At 45.7% G+C, this 19,747-nt stretch overlaps 2 protein-coding genes across 3 annotated transcripts; both read right to left on the bottom strand.

The window, feature by feature from the left end:
• Positions 1 to 992: 992 nt before the first annotated feature.
• Positions 993 to 10,459, bottom strand: Zpr1 (ZPR1 zinc finger). Its single transcript, XM_015489846.2, has 14 exons — positions 10,210 to 10,459; positions 9,875 to 10,036; positions 9,373 to 9,463; positions 8,917 to 8,987; positions 8,398 to 8,484; positions 8,133 to 8,255; positions 7,717 to 7,764; positions 7,475 to 7,541; positions 7,036 to 7,106; positions 6,219 to 6,308; positions 5,605 to 5,715; positions 4,535 to 4,621; positions 2,563 to 2,628; positions 993 to 1,596 (listed from the first exon to the last, which is right to left on the bottom strand). The coding sequence occupies exons 1-14, from the start codon at positions 10,378 to 10,380 to the stop codon at positions 1,462 to 1,464; spliced, it is 1,380 nt and encodes a 459-aa protein (XP_015345332.1). The 5' UTR covers positions 10,381 to 10,459; the 3' UTR covers positions 993 to 1,461.
• A 1,946-nt stretch (positions 10,460 to 12,405) lies between these two features.
• Apoa5 (apolipoprotein A5) lies at positions 12,406 to 14,781 on the bottom strand. Of its 2 annotated transcripts, none has more exons than XM_048796039.1 (4): positions 14,763 to 14,781; positions 14,225 to 14,304; positions 14,000 to 14,111; positions 12,406 to 13,543 (listed from the first exon to the last, which is right to left on the bottom strand). In XM_048796039.1, the coding sequence occupies exons 2-4, from the start codon at positions 14,262 to 14,264 to the stop codon at positions 12,592 to 12,594; spliced, it is 1,104 nt and encodes a 367-aa protein (XP_048651996.1). In that variant the 5' UTR covers positions 14,265 to 14,304; positions 14,763 to 14,781; the 3' UTR covers positions 12,406 to 12,591. The 2 variants fall into 2 exon arrangements, with proteins under 2 accessions (XP_048651996.1, XP_015345331.1); XM_015489845.2 differs by lacking the exon at positions 14,763 to 14,781 and adding an exon at positions 14,629 to 14,674.
• Positions 14,782 to 19,747: the final 4,966 nt, after the last annotated feature.

The following is a 19,747-nucleotide window of genomic DNA, read 5'->3' as shown; positions in this document are numbered from 1 at the left end:
CAAATGATTAGTAACATGCCAAAGAATTAATAGATGTCTGAAAGCAGAAGTTTAGGAAACTAACACATTTATGGTAGAGAAGGAGGCAGAAATTCCAAATAAAGAATGACGAGAGTAAAGGAAAAACCAGGGGTGTCTCATAAGAGCCAAGAAAAGGGTTGAAAAGAGCTGATCCACTGAAAAGCAATGGAAATAGCAGAGTAGACAATAAGCACATTTTCTAGGTAGAAAATCAAGTGTGGTCTTTGGGAATAGTTTTTAATAGAGATGTGAGTAGACTTCTGATTACTAAGTCATCTACAACCAAGCAGTTCTTCAGTTAAGTTCATAGCACAAAGCAAGGTTTGTGATAGTATCTCAATTAACTGGCCTTTGTTTGAACAAACACTCTGCACCCTACACCATTCACCTTTTGTTCCTGAGAGGCAGCACACTACAGCACAAAAAGTGCTGGCTGGGGTCCCAAGCATCGGGTCTTCAACTTCCTAGCAACTGTAGGCAGCCCCCTATTCTATAGCTTCAGAGGTTTTTGCATTTGCAATTCCCTCTGCCTGGAAATCCCATCCACCCTCCTACTGTGTTAGGTGAGCTTCCCTTACCTGTCTAAGCTCTGCCTAAATGACAAATTGTCATTTACTGAAATCTTCCCTGACCATTGTATCTGACACACGGTGCCACCTTCTCTAGCACTACACGCCCCTTCCCTGCTATACACTCCTCCGTAACACCAATATCCATCTGACATGCTATCTTGCTTATCCATTTATTATAAATTCTCCCCTCGAGACTTGTAAGCTCCAATAAAAGCACATTTACTTTGTCCATTGTTCTGTGGTGTGCCTGGCAAAAAGCAGGCAAACATTGAAGGGATGAAAGAAATGCCAGTTCCAACCCCCAAAATACTGTGGCTGCACTGGAGAAGATTTTCTTCAGGAGGCTGAATTCTAATAGCATGATATCCAACTAGAACAGAGTGGAGGCAGAGGCCAGTATTGTTGGAAAGCCATCATTTTAATGAAAACTTCTTCACCTGTGCTGACTAAACCCCCCTCTCCAAGATGACTTCTTTCCTGTTGAAAGCCAGTACTTTACATGCCCCAAACCAACTCCCAAGTCCGGCTGTAACTGTCTTTCATGTTCACCAACTTCAGCTTTCACACTCCAGAGGGTAGAGCACTGTGTGGAGGGAGGGTAAAGAACTGACAGGGAAAAAGTGATGATGGCATGTCCCATGCTTAGTTCCTGGGTTTCTTAGGCTAATTCATAACCTCCAAAATAAGGTCAAGTAACACAACAGGCTTGCAGGTGCATCACCAGCTGTTTACAAAGTGTGTCTAGATAGCTGACATGTGGCAGGTGTCCTCTGTACCTGTGGAAGGGCACTGCACAGCATTTTTTCCCACAGTGATAAATAAGCTGCAGGATGAGCTGTGCTAGAGCTGGCCAGTGAGTCACCCACTGCTATCGCTGTGGGGCCAGGCCCGCCTCATAGCCCTCCGTCTTCATGTCATTGAGCCCCAGTTCCTCATTTTGGTCAAAGGTGCGCTTATAACGTTCCACCTTCATCTCTGGATCTTCTTCAGGTGCATAGACATTCTGCAAGGCCAAGAACAGACAATCAGTGCCTGTGCAATCCCGCCATTCCTCCTCCCTCAGGGAGCTACCAACTCCTACTTCCCTAAGAACTTAATGCCCTCCAATCCCTAATGCCTAGGCTCTACTAGGGGGCAGCAACAGAACTCACAAGAGTTAGGAGTGGGACAGCCTGGCTCCAGGCAGGGAACAGTCCACCTAAAACATTTTACATCTGTACTTTCTTATGAAAAGTGTGGCAATGGTCTTAATCATGGAAAGAACTTGTAACAATTTTGTCTGAGCCTATTAAGTGCTCAATAAATGTTAAAGTAGGGTTGAGGCCCTGGGTTCAATCCCCAGCAACACACACACACAAAGTTAAAATCTCCAGCAATCACCAGATTAATTCCTCAACTGGCTTAAAGCCTCTCCGTTTTCCCATTTTGGTCTCTGGATAGGACAACATTTCTCCTCACTCTACAATCAGACTTGCAGAATGAAAATTCCAGAGTTGGAGACAACAGCAAAACCAAGGATGAAAGGAGCCTAGGAGAACCTGTTTTCCTTTCTTCACATAAATTTAAAGCTCTTCCCACTTTCCCCCCTTTCTCCTTTATCTTCTTTCTTCTGCATAAGTTCCTTAAGGAAGAGCAGTCCATTCAGAATCCAGTCTTTTTAGTTTCTGGGGATATGATAAATACTCAAAGATCAGAAAATATATCTTCAACAAAAATCCAGGAAGGCCAAGTGCCCCATCGGGTGCGGTGGCACACACCTGTAATCCCAGAGGCTTGGGAGGATGAGGCAGGAGGATCACGAGTTCAAAGCCAGCCTCAGGAAAAGCGAGGCACTAAGCAACTCAGTGAGACTCTGTCTCTAAATAAAATACAAAATAGAGCAGGGGATGTGGCTCAGTGGTTGAGTGCCCCGAGTTAATCTCCGATACCCCTACTCCCCCCAAAAAATATCCAGGAAGGTCGTCTATACCTGTAAATAACTGTTTCCTGCTGGATCATTCATAATAAAGTGGGCCTTCATGTTACCCTCAATGATCTACAGGAGAGAGAGAATACAGCAAGTAAACTTTACACAGCTCCTGACAGAAAAGAGCTATGACTGTCAGACAAGGGCCAACTCAATCTACATTTCAGAATCCCCAAAAGTTTTGAAATTATGTACCTCTGGAAGTAGAGCAGAAAGGAATTAAAATAAGAACTGCTTGAAAACTACTTAAGAAACAATTCAATACTCCCAATATCATCTCCTACTCACAACAGCCAATAATTGTTTTTATTTCTCTGGGGATATTACCATAGGAATGTATGGACTGGAAGACACTAAACCAATTAAGTAGAAAAGAATCAAGAACAAGGAGGTTAAGTGAATATACACTTATTGGAAATAGGCATACACATATCCCAGGCCTCTTCCCATACTCAGCTCTCAGAGCACTGCCAGCCACAACTTCATGCTCCAGACAGAAAGGAAAACAGCCACTGATGGGTCTCTGACTAGGCCCAGTCACAGGAAAGCTCTAACCATACTGGGGCTACCTGGACAAAATAGCTAAGCTAAAGCTCCTTTCAATGAGCCTCATGCCAATAACACTCACTCCCACTGTCCTCTACTTGTAAGCAGTCATCTGAGCAAAGTGGCTGACAGAAACTTAAATGGGGAAAAGAGAAGGAAAATAAGCAAATGAAGGAAACAAACTATGTGAGGAGAAAAAATACGCTCCACCCCCAGTGCATCAATGTTCTCAAGAAAAAAACAATTACATCCTTAATACAAAATGCTATTTTAAAAAGGCAAGGGAATGGGCTGGGGTTGTGGCTCAGTAGTAGAGCACTTGCCTAGCATGTGCAAGGCACTGGGTTCAATCCTCAGCACCACATAAAAATAATAAAATAAAGGTATTGTGTCCAACTACAACTTAAAAAAAAAAAAAGGCAAAGGTAGGACAGTCAGCCACCCCCTCTATCAAAAAAAAAAAAAAAAAAAAAAAAAAAGCTCTTCAAAAATAAAGACATTAACTCAACCAAAAGGGATGGAAAATAAAGTTGAAGGAATCTTCTAGACTAGAACAAAATACTAATAAAACAAAAAACAGAGTAAAATAAATAAATTACAGCTGGGCACAGTGGCATATACCTGTAATCCCAGCAACTCAGGAGGTTGAAGAAGGATGATTTCAGATACCAGGCCAGCCTGAGCAACTTAGCAAGATTCTGTCTCAAAATAAAAAAATAAATAAATAAAGAGACAGGGGATGTAGCTTAGTGGTAGAATGCCCCTGGGTTCAATCCTCAGTACCAGAAAAAAAATAATAATAATAATAATAATAATAAGCAAATTACCCAAGATCAGACAAGTAGGTCTAACATCTAAAAGAACAGATAGAAGGCTATCTTCAAGAGAATAATTCAAGAAAGTTTCTAAAACTGAACTACGTGAGTTTTCCAGTTTGAAAAAATCCCACCAAGTACTTATTAGCACAGTAGCTGAAACTTATCCCAAACAAGGCACAACCTGAAATTGCATATCACAGAGGACAAAAAGATTATAAGAATAGATCATATATGAAAGATCAGGAATCAGAATGACTTCAAAATTCTCAATAGCCAAACCAGAAACTGGAAGACAGTAGTGCAGTATCTTCAAAATTCTGATGAAAAATCATTACTATCCTAGAATTCTATTCCCAGCAAACAATCAATCAATCCAGTGTGAAGGTAGAATAGAGAAATTTTCAGACATGATAGGTCCTATCAATTGTATTTCCCATGCACTCTCTCAGGAAGCTACTGAAGAAGATGCTCCAACAAAATAAAGGAGAAAACTAGAGGAAACCAAAAGAATCCCCAACATAATTGTTTAAATGTGGCAAGAGATACAAATGTGGTCTCTTGTTCACAGGAACCTCAGGACCCTGAGTACCAACTGGCCAGTTGGTACTCACCTGGTCCAACTTCTGGCTGAACTCCTGCAGTTTCTCTGACTGGCCAGGACTGGAACTGTCACCCAATGTGAAAGGGTTCTTGGTTACCTGCAATAAATGACATCCAAACTGTTAAAATCCTGGCTTTATGGTTAGTAGGCCTGCCATAAACCCAAGCAGGGAGTTATAGCTGGTGCCCAGTCAAAAAATGTGTCGTCTCCATTTATCCCACAGCACTTTGCTGACCTATGCAGCCATTCTAGGAGTTTATGGGATCAGTCTGCCAAAAAGGCAAAACTGGTCACATGAAATGAAATCTAGAAAATTGCTCTTACAAAATTTAATCCTAATTTGGAAAAGAAATGCAAAGAAAAAAATATAATTTACAAAGACAAAATGCCTGACAACAGAATCAATTAAGTAAAATGATCCATCAAAAAGATAAAATATATAGTGATTCCTAGGAATCCACATGGGATTGATTTCAGGACACCCCCCAGACACCAAAATCTGTGGATGCTCAAGTCTCTTACATAAAATGTCACAATGTTTGTGTAGAACCTATGTACATCCTTGTGGATATTTTAAATCATCTCTAGATTATTTATAATACCTAATACAAAGTAAGTGCCATGAAAATAGTTATTATACTATATAGTTTAGTGAAATGATGACATGTTCAATAGACAGAATTTTTTTCCCAAATATTTTCAATCTGGTCGGATACAGAGGACCAAATATACAGATTAGGTCAACATACACATACATGTATGTTAACAAGTTTTAGGTCCTGAAAGGACCCTCATACCCTATCTTACAATGAAATAAATGACTTACCCAAGACCTCAAAATAAATATACCTTCCCAGAGTCAGGCCTGGGAATTTCCCTTGAAAACTTCCCCAAAACTTCTCTTTAAAATCCAAAACAATAATTAAGATCTTAGACCAGGTTTAAAGCAAAGAAATCCCCAGTTGTCAGGACCAACTGACATGTTTTCAAGTCTTAAACCAAAAACTAAGATGTTTGAGGTCTTCCAGGTCCTTTTCCCATATCCACATTGCTGCTATGTACTATACTCAGGGTACTTACCAGTTCCTGGATGTCTTTCAGGAGCCCCTCAAGGGTGGTGAACTTGCCCCCCAGGACAGCCATTCCCAGTTCAAATTCCAGCTCTGGGATTTCCACACTACATGTCTCAGACTGTAAAATGAGAAGTCAAATGAAGATCTGTATCAGGGGTTAGGGGGACAGCTCAATGGCAGAGCACTTGTCTAACATTAGTAAGGTCCTGGGTTCAATCCCCAACATCATAAAAGGTAAAAAAAGAAAATTTAAATTGGGAGTACAGAAAGCCAATCAGAGGCCTCCCAGATTAACACAATTGATAATTTGGGGGTAATTTCAGCTGTCCCAGTTTTCTCCAATTCAGCTAAAGCTTGACCACCAAAATGAAATCAGTTTAACCACCAAATCATCTTAACCACCAAAATGAAATCAGTTTAATAAAAAGAAGCTGAGTCATAGCTCTATGTTGTCAGGTACCCTGTCTACAGTCACCTAATGAATCTGCAATTCCAACCATGAGATTACCCTGCTCAAGGATCCTCAAACCCAGGCAAGTAAGGGGACCCCTAATGTCCCTGAATATTGTTTTAAAAGATAATGTCTCCTACATAAAGACATTTTCCTGAGCAGGTTGTTACCTTGAGAAGGTCTCTGGTCATGTCTGAGGGATCTGTGATGCAGAGTGTGATTTTGGTGCCCAAGGGTTCTACGGCTCCTCCAGATTTCACCTATAAAGACATTAATCAAGAGCAAGAGCAAGAGAGAGCCTCATCCAGTGCCAGGTCTCCCTCAGACTTACATACGGACCTCCAAACTGGCTGGCTAATGGCTACCAATGACAGAACCTTCTAAACCAACAGGGGCAACAGCTGTCCAAATCACAAACACCAAGAGGTGTCAGGAGCAGAGTGCCCAGGCTCAGGAGCATTCCAAAACTTAGCCCAAATTGCCAAGAAGCTCTGAATTTACTTTTTAAAGAAATCTGACACTTGGGGGTTGAAAGGGACTTTTAAGCATTTATTCCAGTCCTTTCACCCACTGCATCCAATGTGCAGATCTCCTTTATAATGTTCTGTTTAAGAATTTAATCAGCTTATGCTTGAATACACTTGGGGAAAGGGGATTTATAACCCACCAAGGCAGCCCAACCAATATTCAGACAATTCTTCATTATGGAATCAAAACCTGACTCCTTGAACCTTCACCCCTCTGAGAAACAGATCAAAATCTTTCTCTCTTCCATATAATCAACATTTCATGTCTTAAATGAGTTATGTTATCTCTAATTTTTCTCCTCTAGGCTAACTCTCAGCTCCTTCAAGAGCTTCTTACCCTTCACTAAGCATCCCCCATTTCTTCCATCTCCCCAGTCCTGAAGCAGATTTAGGAAGAATCAAAGTTATAAAGGGGTTACCCTTAAGCCAGTCTTCTTTCCAATCTATAGAGGCTACTCACCTCATTAGTCCGATGTCCACAGTTCTCACAGTTGGTGGCCATGATGATAACTTCCTTAAAGTGGGGGATTTCTGGAAGATGGAGTTAAGGAAATTTGCTTCCAAGAGAGCAAGACCACCCTCTGGGGAAAAACAATGCCAAACTGCACACAGACATTGGACAAGGACTGTAACTTCTCACACGGGGCAGCCTAACTCTAATAGTCCTCCAGAAGAGGGCTGGTTGAAGACATGGCTCAGGCCAGATAAAGGAGCCTCAAGGCCATGACCTAATTTTCTCTTTGAACCCAACGGTAAGGTACACAAACTAATCAAAGACAACATCCTCCTCATATCTTGGAATAAAGCATGGACTTTTCTTGAAAGAATGTTCCCAGCCTGAATATAACCTTCATGCCTTAGTCAGATGAAGAACAACCCAACTGCTTGACAAAAGATACGTACTAGCTTCATGTTGGTCTGAGCAGGAGCATTGCATTCTGGGCAGTTTGTGTTGAACTGGAGCACCTGAAACAAAATTCAACAACACAGAGTGAGCCTCCCAGGCAGGATGCTCAGTCTACAGACATTCAATTGGCAGGCTGGTGGTCACCCATGTTCATGGCAATGAAAAGAGAAAATTAACAGCATCAATCTCAGCCCACAATGCTGCTCCTTTCTCATAGGAACCAACATGACTCACTTCATTTCTGAGATCTTCCTCTTCTGGCTTCTCTTCTGGTGCTTCTGCCTAAAACAGCAGAGATGCAAATCACAAGTTGACAAGTAGACCTCTCAGCCAATGAATATTTCCCCGCACCTTGCCTCAGTGGGAGAAAAATGCCCTCACTCAATTATATCAAATGCCTACTCATGAATCAGAAAGAAAAGCCAGAAAGTGAATCTTCACTCAAGGGAAGAAAAGGCCTCAAGACAGAATCACAGGTGCTAGTATCCTTTCTGTGAAGTTTACCCTAAGTCTTGACATGAACTAAATGAAAGGCACAAGCAAGCTAACAGAGGGCAGTAACAGCAACAAAATAAGTTTCCACTGACTCCAAGCAATCCAGGAACCAAGATAATTCCAGAGCATTTTTCTGGCTTCTTCAGTTCACTTACCTGGAGCCCCAGCATCTCTTCCTGCTGTAAGGTCCGGTTGTAGTGTGTGATCACCAGGGCATCATCTTTCCGGGGAGCATGTGGATTTTCTACAAAGCTGTTCCCTGAGGGATCATCAATGATCTAATAGATGAGTGAAGAGAGAATAATTCTAACATGAAATCATACAACCCTCCACCTACCATAAGATCACAATGGAAAAATCCCAGTTTTAATTTTCTCTCCTCCCTTAAATGAAAAGCAACTACAGTCCCTCAATACTTACCAGAGTGAAAGGGGAGGCCACTTTCTTTAGCTCCTTCAGTTTGATGATGAACTCATCAATTCTTTCAGCTATGGCTTCTTCTTTTGCCTGTTATGAATAAAGTAAAAGCAGCCTCAGCCCTGGTGGTATACTTCTTAAGACTGAAGTTTATGGGTGCTGCCAAGAGTTTTATTTTCTCACTCATTCCACCACTTAGTGCAGGTAGTCATACCAGGTTAGGGATAAAACAACAATTAAATCACAGTCCTCTGATAGAGCTCTCTAGCCAGTCAGGGAGACAGATGACTAAATATTTTACATTATTTCTGTAATAATAAATATAAGATGCCCAGAAGCATAGATAATTCAAGGAGATCAGAAAGGGTACTTCTGAGATAACATTACATTGTCTGAGACGAGACCTAAATATACACTAGGAGACAGACATGAGAAGGACAAAAAGTACAATATATACAACATCCTGGCAGTTACACCCCCCACTGTATGCTTGGCCAAAAAGTTCCCCCACAATCAGCTCACCCTTCTTGTGGGTTGGTCCTGCTCCAAGCCAGAGATAGCACGGTTGATCAATCCTTCAACGGTGGTCAGAGCTTATAAATAACAACAAAAGACAAGACTTAGCTCTATTACCAAGTGCCTATATGATTTTAAGCAATTCACCTGAACTCTCGGGACCTTGATTTCCACATCTGTAAAACGAGGCCAGCCACTAGGTTCCATTCATTTCTGATAACAGTGATGCTAAAATTCTAAAATAAGAACAGTATGGTCTTACCATTACCTTTTACTACCCTAAACTGTTTTACTTAAGCCTTCTGTTCATGTTAAACCCATGAAAAATCACAACCCATGAAAAGTCAAACTAGGCCCAATATCAGGTGTTCTGAAAGAAAATGTATAGGATTCCAATATATGTGATTCCAATATATCCAATATGTATGTCCAAATCTTTAACAGTCCTAATCTTAAACTTACCTCCCTTCTGGCTAAAAGCTGGAATTTCAAAATCCAGCTCAGGTATCCTGGTGGTGGCAGAGTCCGTCTTCACCACTTCTCTGTTCATGTCCTGGGCATAAAAGAAACTTGGTCCAAACAGGTCAGCAGGACAGCTTCGCCTAAAGAAATAACCAGACTATCCCCCTCCATCAGACCTCAACCTAGTTGTTTCTCCCTCTCTCCACCTGGGAGGGACCAGTCAACTCCTTCAGAACAGTACATACATATGGTATGAGCCAGACTGCCTAAATGGTGAGAATACTACCCATAGTAACTCCTGCTCATTCCATAATCTGACAAACTCCCACTTTAACAAATCTTATCTCATGTAAGATGACAGTAACACGCCTTTTTACAAAGGAGGGAACTAAGGCTTAGCTATTGGGGATTTATTCTGGGTGCAATGACCTGGGACAGAGATCTGACGCCAGTCCCCATGCTCTGTTTGGGATAGTGAGGACCTGCTTTAGGCTCCTCTCACCTCCAGGCCCCTGACACTCAAAGCATAGCGCACTCCTTGGTCTTGGATCCTGCCCGCCGACTGTATCTCCGTGTTGCTCCAGCCACAGTGTTCGCAGGAAAAGGAGCTCACGATTATTTCTCTGAAGAAAGGGATCTTCGTGAGCAAAAGTCGCGTCATGCCCTGGGGAAGAAAAAAGCAGGGAAGGAAATAATCAATGAATTCGCATTCCCGGCACTTCTCCCGGGTGCGCCTCTGAGTTCCGGACTGGATCCACCAGGCTAGTGGTCGACCCCCGTCCCCGCATCTCCTAAGCCCGACACTCCCGCCTCCCGAAACCACGACCCCAGCCTCACATTGCGGTAACAGTTCATGCACAGCGACTCGATCTCGGTGGGCTGCTGCTCCTCGTCCTCCGCGCTGATGGGCCGGAACAAGTGCCCCGCGGAGGACGGCCGGGCCGGGGCGGGCGAGAGGGCGGCGGCAGCCCCCGGGGGCCCCGGCTCTACAGCCCCGCTGGCCGACATCACCCCACGCGCAGCTCACACCTCGGCTTCCGGCTTCTGTTGCTCTCGAGGCCCCACCTTTTCCGCTGCTTTAGATGCCCCACTTCCGCTAGCTGCCGTCCCCGCCCCGCATCCCACCACCGCGCGCCCTTTCTTAAAGGGGCGGCAGACTCTGGGCCCTCGGGTAGCAGTGTCTGACAAGGTTTTCCGGTTTCCGGAATTACTGGGACTTCCTGAACTTCTATAGTGAGCAGGATACACTTCAGCTCGGCTGTCACTTTCCTCAGGAGTTGCTCTCAGATGTAGGGCAGTTTTTTCGCAATGCATTCATGGCACAAGAAGCCCAACTAGTGGTCCATGAGTCTGACTAGGAGAGCCATGTTGGGAAGGGGACTGGCCTGTCCCTGGGAATCCTGGAGGAGGTGCGGTCATAACTGGACTTGTGTCTATCAATTGTTGGACCAGACGCTGCTTGGACTCCAGGACCTCTGTTAGGCTCTATGTTCCGCTCTCGGATTGCTCAGTTTCTTCCCTTGTCTCAGTCTCCCAATCCCTCGTTCCGTTTGTGCTCTTCTCTAGCCCTAATTTCTGCCCTTTTTAGCACCTCCGCAAATTCTAGTCTCAAAATCACAACCATTATTTTTACTCCCAGTCCCTCATCCCCACCACATTCAACACACGTCTATGTGTTTCCCACAAAAACACTCTTTTTTTTTCCTTCCCCCCCACCCCCAAGCTTTTCTCCTTCTCCCCCACCCCCCCAAGCTTTTCTCCTTCTCCCTATGCTGGGACCACACCCTAGTTCTGTAGCTGAAAGTGGCTAAGTCCTGGTGTCAGGGATGACTAGTCTGCTGGCATGAAGAACCCAGATTCATTTAGATTCTGCTGAGAACCCTGCATAGGCCAGGCTGAGCCATGAGAAAAGGGTGTTGGACAGCAGTCCAAAAGAGAGGGAGTGTGTTTACCCTTTTCTCTCACCCCCAAGTTCATAAATCCCAGTTGATATAGGATGCCTCTGAGTAAGTGAGTGTGTGTGAATGGGAGGATAAAGAGTTTGTGGGGCTGAGGATGTGGCTCAAGGGGTAACGTGCTCGCCTAGCATGCGTGGGGCACTGGGTTCGATCCTCAGCACCACATAAAATAAAATAAAGATATTGTGTCCACCGAAAACTGAAAAAAAAAAAAAAAAAAACTAACTCTCTCTCTCAAGAAGGTCAGTCCCAAAAAGACCTTTCAGATTCTGGAGCAGTAGGAACAAAAGGGACAGGCCACCTCCAGAGTCTCAGGTCCACCAGGCCACAGCTTCTGCAGTGACAGCCTGTATTCCATGCATACCACCCTGTAGTAAGCAGACTGTTGAACAATACAGGTGCAGAGGAAGGGCCTTTAACCCAGCCAGAACCAGGCCTCTCTGACAGACCATGATTGGGAGGGATTCCATGAGAAAAAGCAGCAAGGGATTGTAGTGGGTGATGTATGTGCTTTGGGAACGGTGGTGAGGCCGCTGCTCTCAGACATGGTCCAAATGAGAGTCACACCAGGCCAACTTTCATCGTAAGCATCTATTTCCTTTGAGTCAGAAGTCTAGATTTTGGCCTGGCAGTTAGGAGGGAGGGGCTGGAGATGAGGAGGATATATAATACGCTCCGGAAAGGGTTTAAGAAGACCCCACAGCTTGAAGGGTTCAGCCCCTTATTTAGGTTCAGAGCTAAGGAAATATGGGCTCTGCCCATCCCATCGCTGTCCCCACCATTCATACCAACCAGCATCACAGCCAACAAGGATATACACACACCGCCACATGCTCTCCCCCATCATATTTTCCTCCTTGCTCTCTACAAGACAAGCGCTCCTCTCTCTGGACCAGCTGTAACTGTGACCATCAGGCAACCAGAAGTGACAGGAGCCAAACTCTGGGATATAGTGGCACCATCTCATAAGGCTTGCAGACAATCTCCCACACACACAGGGCCTCTCTCCCTCCCGACTCCCTTCACCCAAGTGTTGCAACTCATGATGATTCCCAAATGAGCACAGAAAGCTGGGTTTGCAAAGCCTGGTGAGTATAATGTATCCAGACGGGGGAGTTGAGGCTGGATATGCCAGGGACAGTACTCTCTTCAATGGCCTCACCTGTGCAGGACCCTCTGCCCTCTGCCCAACAGGCTATGCTAGAGGCTCGGATCCAGGTCTCCTTGGACAAAGAGCTGGTGAACCTGGGCAAGTAGACCCTCAGGGTTCTCCCAAACGGCTATGGCCCTGGTCATGAAGACTGTAAGTGATGTCTTCCCACAGGTCATTGAGTCGGTTCTGCAGCTTGCTCAGGGTCTTGCTACTGTCGCTTTGTGGGAACTCAGGGGCCAAGGCGCTGTGACCTGGTGGGGGTGGCGCCAACTGCTGCTGAACTTCCTCTGTCTCCTGGTCGATGGCCTGGGTGAATGCAGCGATCTGTAGGAATGTGTCCTGGCGGAAAGCCTGGAGTTTCTGACGTACCTCTTCTGAGAGCATCTGGGGGTCCGGGCTGGCCCCCTGCTCAGCTCCGTCAGCGCTGGCGCGGACAAATGCACTGAGCTCTTCGCGCAGATGGTCCAAGTTCTGCTGGATGCGCGCGTGCAGGGCCCTGGCCTTGAGCGTGAGTTTATGAGAGAGAACCTGCACACAACGGCTAAGACGCGCAGGGCTGGCGGCCGTGTGCGGAGCCACACTGCGGTGCAGCTCCTGCACATGGCGCCCAATGCCCGTTACCAGACGCTCGGCGTATGGGTGGAAGAGCTCTTTGACTCGGCCAGTGTGGTGCAGCACACTACTCTGCATCGCCTGCAGCCGGCTCAGCACTTCGTCGACGCCCCCCAGCAGCTGGGCTTTGGTGTCTTCTCCCACCATGCGCAACTTCTCCTGCAGTTGCTGCGCATGCAAGGCCACCTGCTTCATCAGTTCCATGGTGTAGGGCTTCAGCTGCTGCCTCAACCCCTCCAAGTTCCAGCCCACAAGCTCATGTACCTCCGCCATGTAGGGCTCCAGGCGCACCCTCACCTCCTTCAGCTCCTCCTGTAGCTGCTGCCTCATGCCTGCTGGGTCCTGTGCCAGCAGAGAAGGCTCTTTACCCTGCCCACTCAGCGGGGCCAGCTTTTCCAGTAATTTGTTCATATTGCTGAAGTCTTGCTCAAGGCTGTCTTTCAAGCTCCTGGGGAAGGACACAGACATCCGTGCCATCAGTCTACTAGCCCCAGTCATCCCCTTTTCACCAGACATGGCATACTGATGATGCTCTGCAGAAACCAAGGAGGAAGGGCTGTGGCCCAGGGGTTCTAGTCTTAAACCCCAAACAACTGCAACTCCTCACACACAAAGCACAAACATGTTGTACTTCCTTTGCAAGCAAGTGTTACAGGTGCCAATACTCTCATATCCTCCTGATGTTCTGGGACTGCTGAAAGGTTCCTCTCCATTGATCTCAGGTCCCTTGCCTCCCACAGTTGGCCTGGGGGAAGCAGCTATACAGATGGCAAGGCCAGGATTCAGGAGCTGGGGTCCAAGGATGCTGGAACCCAGGACCACTGGAATTTGCAGGCAAAGCAAGCCCTGGAATCAGGGGCAGTGCATCATTCCATAGCCCATACCCCTTTCCCTGGTCACTCACGTGGGCTCCCATGCCAGCTTCTGCTGTTGGATCTGCTCCATCATGCCTTTGTCCCTGCTTCTCTGGCTGAAGTAGTCCCAGATGCCTTTCCGTGCCTGAGTAGCTGAAAACACTGCAAAAAGGGATGGGATGATTAGGGGCCAGGTTCTCCTCCCTCATGGGGGATGGGTCCCTCAGTCCAGCCTTCACCCACACCCCTACTTTGAAGTCTGGTTGGAGACCCACCTGAGAGGAGGACCAGAGCCCAGGTGAGGACTGCAGCCATGCTGAGATTATGGACTCTTGACAAGGAGGTGAATGGAAGCCTGGTCAGGGTAAAGAAGAAAAGGAAGGGACTTGTTCTAAGGGGCTCGCTGTCCCAAATCCTGTTAACTCTTCCCTGAGCTGTGGGGAGCAGAGCTGTTGTTGGAAAGGACCAACCTAGATGGATCAGGGAGGCTGGGGAGGAAGGTGTATAACTCAGACATTTCTCACTTCAGTCACATAGTAGGGAGTGTGGAGCTCAACACCCCTGCACAGTTCCCCCACCACCATCCTTCCCAGATCCCAGCTTCAGAAGCAGCTCCCAGCTCCCTCACTTGCTGTCTCCCTCACTTCCTGTCTTCATGGCTGGGAAGACTGAGGCATACCCAAGGGGGAAGAAGCCACTCTGCCAAAGGGCTGAGGAAGATGTCCTAGTTCCTACTTCCTATTCTCTCCTGAGGCCTCCTGCTATCTCCTCCCTCAGGACTCTGATCCTCATCCCTCTGCCCCAGCTGCTCACCTGCTCAGTTCTGGGCACAGGGAGCAGACATTCTGCTTTATAGTCTAGGGCCCTGGACCTGTGGCAACAATCACTTTAAGTAAATACCACGTGGAGGTTCAAAGAAGGATGACCTCAGCTACCTCCCAGCTTGCCTCAGGTCTTTTCCCTGGCACCCAGAGAGTTAATGGGTTCCCTGGAATTGGGATGCCCCAGTAGAGGTGCTTCCTAGAATGCTAAGAGTGGGGCTGAACTCACCCAGTTTCCCCCAAAACCTATGACCTGCAGCCGCCCACTGACCTGCTGGATGGCCCACCAACAGACTGGCTATTTGTCTGCCAAGAGCCCTACTCTTACTCAACTACACAGAGACTCTGTGCCCCAGCCAGCCAGCCAGCCAGGGACAGGGTCCAGCTGCTGGCAGAGCCTGAGCATCTCAACAGCTCCCCCACAGGCTACTCAGACAGCTAGAAAGAGCCAGCATGTATGGGATTAAAGACCCTTCCATCTCTCAATTTTTGAAATAATCCTTAATCTAGCAGTCAGTGATATCTGGGCCAGGGACTCTGGGCCTAAGGGATTAGAACAAGAGAAGGACTTTCCCCATGGGGAAGGCTGAACTCCATCCTTGGGCCTTTGAGGAGGGGAATCCCAGAAATCCAGATCTTTCTCTATGACAAACTCCCTCCATATATTTATACATACCCATTCCTAAATTCCTCCTTTTTGTCCCTATTTTTTTTTTTGAGACAGGGTCTCACTAATTGGCCTGACTTCACACTCATCATCCTCCCACCTCAACCTCCCAAGTAGCTGATACTGTAGGCACACCACCACCACACCCAGCTGTAAATGTACCCTGAATCAATCCTCTCTTATCCATTCCCACCATTGTCATAGCCCCAGTTGTCTCTCACCTTGGTCTCATTCATAATACCCAGTGGGTCTTTCTGCAACAGTCCTGTGTATTCAATCCATCCTCTCCTGTGCTCATTTTGACCCACCTCCAGTCTGATCTCCTGCCACACAGAGTCTTGGCCTTTGCTGAATATACAACATCTTTCCCAAAAGAGGTGAGCCTCTGTGCTTACTGTTCTCTCTGCTTGAAATAGCCTATCTCCCAGGGAATAATTCACTTTCTTCAGATTGACTTTGTATTTAGGATTAGGCTCAGGTGCAAATGACCAACAAGGATAAAAGGAAAAACAGAATAGCTCAAACAAAATGGAATTTTATTTTTTCTCCATAATGTAAATGTAAGCCAAGGACTGCTTCCATTTTGTTGCACTGTCATCCTCAACAAGAGGTTCCATGTCCAAGTTCCAGCTCCAGCCATCAAATCCACCGCCCAGTCAGCAAGAAATAAGAAAAGAAGAAGGACATGCTCCCTCCCATTAAAGACACATCTCAGATACTGTTCTTACCACTTCTACTGGCATCTCATTGGCTGGAACTTAGTCACATGGCTACACTTAGCTGAAAAGGAGACTGAGAAATGTATCCTCTGGGTGACTCTATTCTCAGCTGAAAGAAAGTTTTATTACCCAGGAAGAAGAGAAGGACGGATACAGGGCAATAGGAGTCCCTGCTGCACAGTCCCAATATCTCTTCTGTCTTGACCCTTCCCTGCTCTGGAGACAACTGATTCCGTACTAATCACATCGCATTTTACATATTCCTGTGCTACAGCACTTATTATTTTGTAGTGCAATGATTTGTTGAGATGACTGAGAGTTCTTTGAGGGCAGGGAATTTGTCTAATTCATCTCTATATCCCCTACTCTGTTTGGCACAGTACCCAATACATAGAAAGTTATTCATCTTATTGATTAAGGAACTGAAGTTTGGGTGGGTTAAGGGACTTTCCCATCATCACACGGAGAGAGGTGCAGCCAGAACTGGCACCCTGGTGTTTGGCAGCATAGGACAGGAGAAGATGAGCCTTCCAATCACCCATCAGACAATTGCAGGCCCAAGTGAAGAGCTAGTGTTTTCAGCAAAAGTGGCCCTCAGGTCCCTGGAGAGTAACCTAGACAGCCATTATCATCATAACATAGCAAAACTTGTGGGAGACTAATAATGTATGAACTCCAAAATTATGTTTTTTAAGTCAGATAATACAAGTGAAGCTGGAGGGTTTGTTTAAGGTTTTCTCCTGGAACACCTATACTTTTTCCTTTCCAAAGAGTGGAAGCAAAGAACTACGAGATGGCACCATTGCAAGAGAGAGGGTCTGGATTCTGAGCTAGTGCTCGGAAGAACACTTCCCACCAACCTGTGTCAGACTTTTTGGAATGAAAAATAAACTTCTATTGTGTTATGCCACTGAGATGTGGAGATTTATTTGCTATTTTTTTATAGATTAACTTATCCCCATTAACACGGAGCCTGAAAGAGGGCAGTAAGAGAAGTAGAAGTAGCTGTCAGAGAAATGCAAATCAAAACCACCCTAAGATACCATCTCACTCCAGTAAGATTGGCAGCCATTAGGAAGTCAAACAACAACAAGTGCTGGCGAGGATGTGGGGAAAAGGGTACACTTGTACATTGCTGGTGGGACTGCAGATTGGTGCAGCCAATTTGGAAAGCAGTATGGAGATTTCTTGGAAAGCTGGGAATGGAGCCACCATTTGACCCAGCTATTCCCCTTCTTGGTCTATTCCCTAAAGACCTAAAAAGAGCATGCTACAGGGACACTGCTACATCGATGTTCATAGCAGCACAGTTCACAATAGCAAGACTGTGGAACCAACCTAGATGCCCTTCAATAGACGAATGGATAAAAAAAATGTGGCATTTATACACAATGGAGTATTACTCTGCATTAAAAAATGACAAAATCATAGAATTTACAGGGAAATGGATGGCATTAGAGCAGATTATGCTAAGTGAAGCTAGCCAATCCCTAAAAAACAAATGCCAAATGTCTTCTTTGATATAAGGAGAGTAACTAAGATCAGAGTAGGGACGAAGAGCAGGAGAAGAAGATTAACATTTAACAGGGATGAGAGGTGGGAGGGAAAGGGAGAGAGAAGGGAAATTGCATGGAAATGGAAGGAGACCCTCAGGGTTATACAGTGGAGGGGGTAGAGAGAGAGGAGGGGAGGGGAGGGGAGAGGTGGGGAGGGGGGAGGGTGGAGGATGGGAAAGGCAGCGGAGCACAACAGACACTAGTATGGCAATATGTAAATCAATGGATGTGTAACTGATGTGATTCTGCAATCTGTGTATGGGGTGAAGGTGGGAGTTCATAACCCACTTGAATCAAAGTGTGGAATATGATATGTCAAGAAATTTGTAATGTTTTGAACAACCCACAATAAAAAATTAAAAAAAAAAAAAAAAAAAAAGAGAAGTAGAAGTATAATAATAAGAGAGAAATAAGCAAGGGTATCCATTAATTATAAATTCAGCTCTGAGCAATACCCAAGTTAACAGTGGATTAGAAATCAGAAGTTTATTTTTTTTTCTGTTAAAAAAATCCATGCCAGTATGGCAGCGCAGCACTGCTCTACAAAGCTATAAGGACTCTCAATGCCCTCTGTCTCGAGGCTCTACCATCCCTGTGTGTTGTCTTCAACCATATGACCAAAGGCAACTTACCACTGTGTCCACATGCGGCCACTAGGAAGGGGGCGGGGAGTGTACTTTCCTTTTTTTTAAGGGCAAAATTTTAAGTTCTCCCATCTCGTTGGTCAGAAGCAGTCACACTAGCTGTAAGGGATGTTGGGAAATATCATCTTTATTGTGAATGGCTCTGAGCCCAGTGCTCAATTAAAACTCAAGGATTCTGCCCTCATACATTGCTTGTGGAACTATATAAGGTGCAGCTCTCTGGGAAAATACTTTGGTGGCTTTTTAATGGTCAATCATAAAGTTATCCTATCACCCAGCAACTCCACTTTTAGGTCTAATCTAAGAGCAACAAAAACATACATCTACAAAAACTCACACATGAATGTTCATGGCAACATGATTCATAATAGTCCAAAAAATTGAAACAAAATGCAGTATATCCATATATTGGATTATTATTTGGCAATAAAAGGGAATGAAGTACTGAAACCTGCTACAGCATGGATGGACTTTGAAATCATGCTCAGCAAAATAAGTCAGTTAATTACAAAGGACCACATGCAGTGTTATTCCATTTATATGAAGTGTCCAGAAAAGACAAATCCGTAAAGACAGAAAGTATATTCACAGTTACCTAGGGCTGAGAGCAGATGTTTGATAGGAAATGGGAGTGTGGTGATGGTAAAAAGATTTTTTGTGATGATAAAAAAGTTCTTAACTTAGGTCATAGTGATAGTTGTACAAATCTATGAACATGAGCAGCTGCTGCACAACATGGCCTCCTCCACCTCCTCCCCCGGGGGCGCGGAGAGCACCCCTCCTACGCAGGTCGATTTTGGATCTTACTATTCACGAAGCTCTAGAAAGGATCACTAGGCAATGCTGAGCTGACGTGGATCTGGGGTGAACAGTTTGGGCCCCTCAGAACACACACACACACGGAGCCCGGATCGGCTGCATTCAAGTTCGCCTGCTTCTCGTGACTCAGCACTAACGATCCCGCTGAAATAACTGGTCGGCCCGTCTGAACATACAGAGGTAAAAGCCAACCGAGCCTTCATAGGCAGTGGCCACAGGACTGAAACGGGGCTTGGGAAAGTCAGTCAGGACTCACCCGTTGCATTGGTCACCCGGCAAAGGGAACAAACGGTCACCATTTGCACGGGATACCACCTTGGCAAAGAACTGACGTCACGGGCAGAGGAGATAACTTCATTGAAACCAGTGTGACAGGTGTGTAATCCCCTAGCCATCTCTCTCCACACAGCGGGGAAACCTTAAGAGCCCCTCCCAGCTCTCCCGTAAGGGCCCCTCCTAGCTCTCCTGTGAGCTCCATAGCCAGACCGAGGGAATCAGGAGTGGCGCGGGACTCGCGGCGCGGAACTCCCGGCTACCGCTCCCACCAGTGCTGACAACTGAGGTCTCTTGCA

This window comes from Marmota marmota, unplaced genomic scaffold (genome assembly GCF_001458135.2).
Source record: "Marmota marmota marmota unplaced genomic scaffold, marMar, whole genome shotgun sequence".
Lineage (NCBI taxonomy): Eukaryota > Metazoa > Chordata > Mammalia > Rodentia > Sciuridae > Marmota > Marmota marmota.
This window is presented reverse-complemented; position numbering and strand designations above follow the sequence as displayed.

What these genes read in the sequence shown, in the direction of transcription:
- Zpr1 (XM_015489846.2), bottom strand. Translation starts at nt 10,380, where the DNA reads ATGTCGGCCAGCGGGGCTGTAGAGCCGGGGCCCCCGGGGGCTGCCGCC. An exon ending in GACCAACATGAAGCTAGTAC is followed by an intron (nt 7,107 to 7,474) that starts GTATCTTTTGTC and finishes TCCATCTTCCAG; the next exon opens with AAATCCCCCACTTTAAGGAA. An exon ending in TCAGCCAGAAGTTGGACCAG is followed by an intron (nt 2,629 to 4,534) that starts GTGAGTACCAAC and finishes TCTCTCCTGTAG; the next exon opens with ATCATTGAGGGTAACATGAA.
- Apoa5 (XM_048796039.1), bottom strand. Translation starts at nt 14,264, where the DNA reads ATGGCTGCAGTCCTCACCTGGGCTCTGGTCCTCCTCTCAG. An exon ending in GGCTCTGGTCCTCCTCTCAG is followed by an intron (nt 14,112 to 14,224) that starts GTGGGTCTCCAA and finishes CCCTTTTTGCAG; the next exon opens with TGTTTTCAGCTACTCAGGCA. An exon ending in AAGCTGGCATGGGAGCCCAC is followed by an intron (nt 13,544 to 13,999) that starts GTGAGTGACCAG and finishes GTCCTTCCCCAG; the next exon opens with GAGCTTGAAAGACAGCCTTG.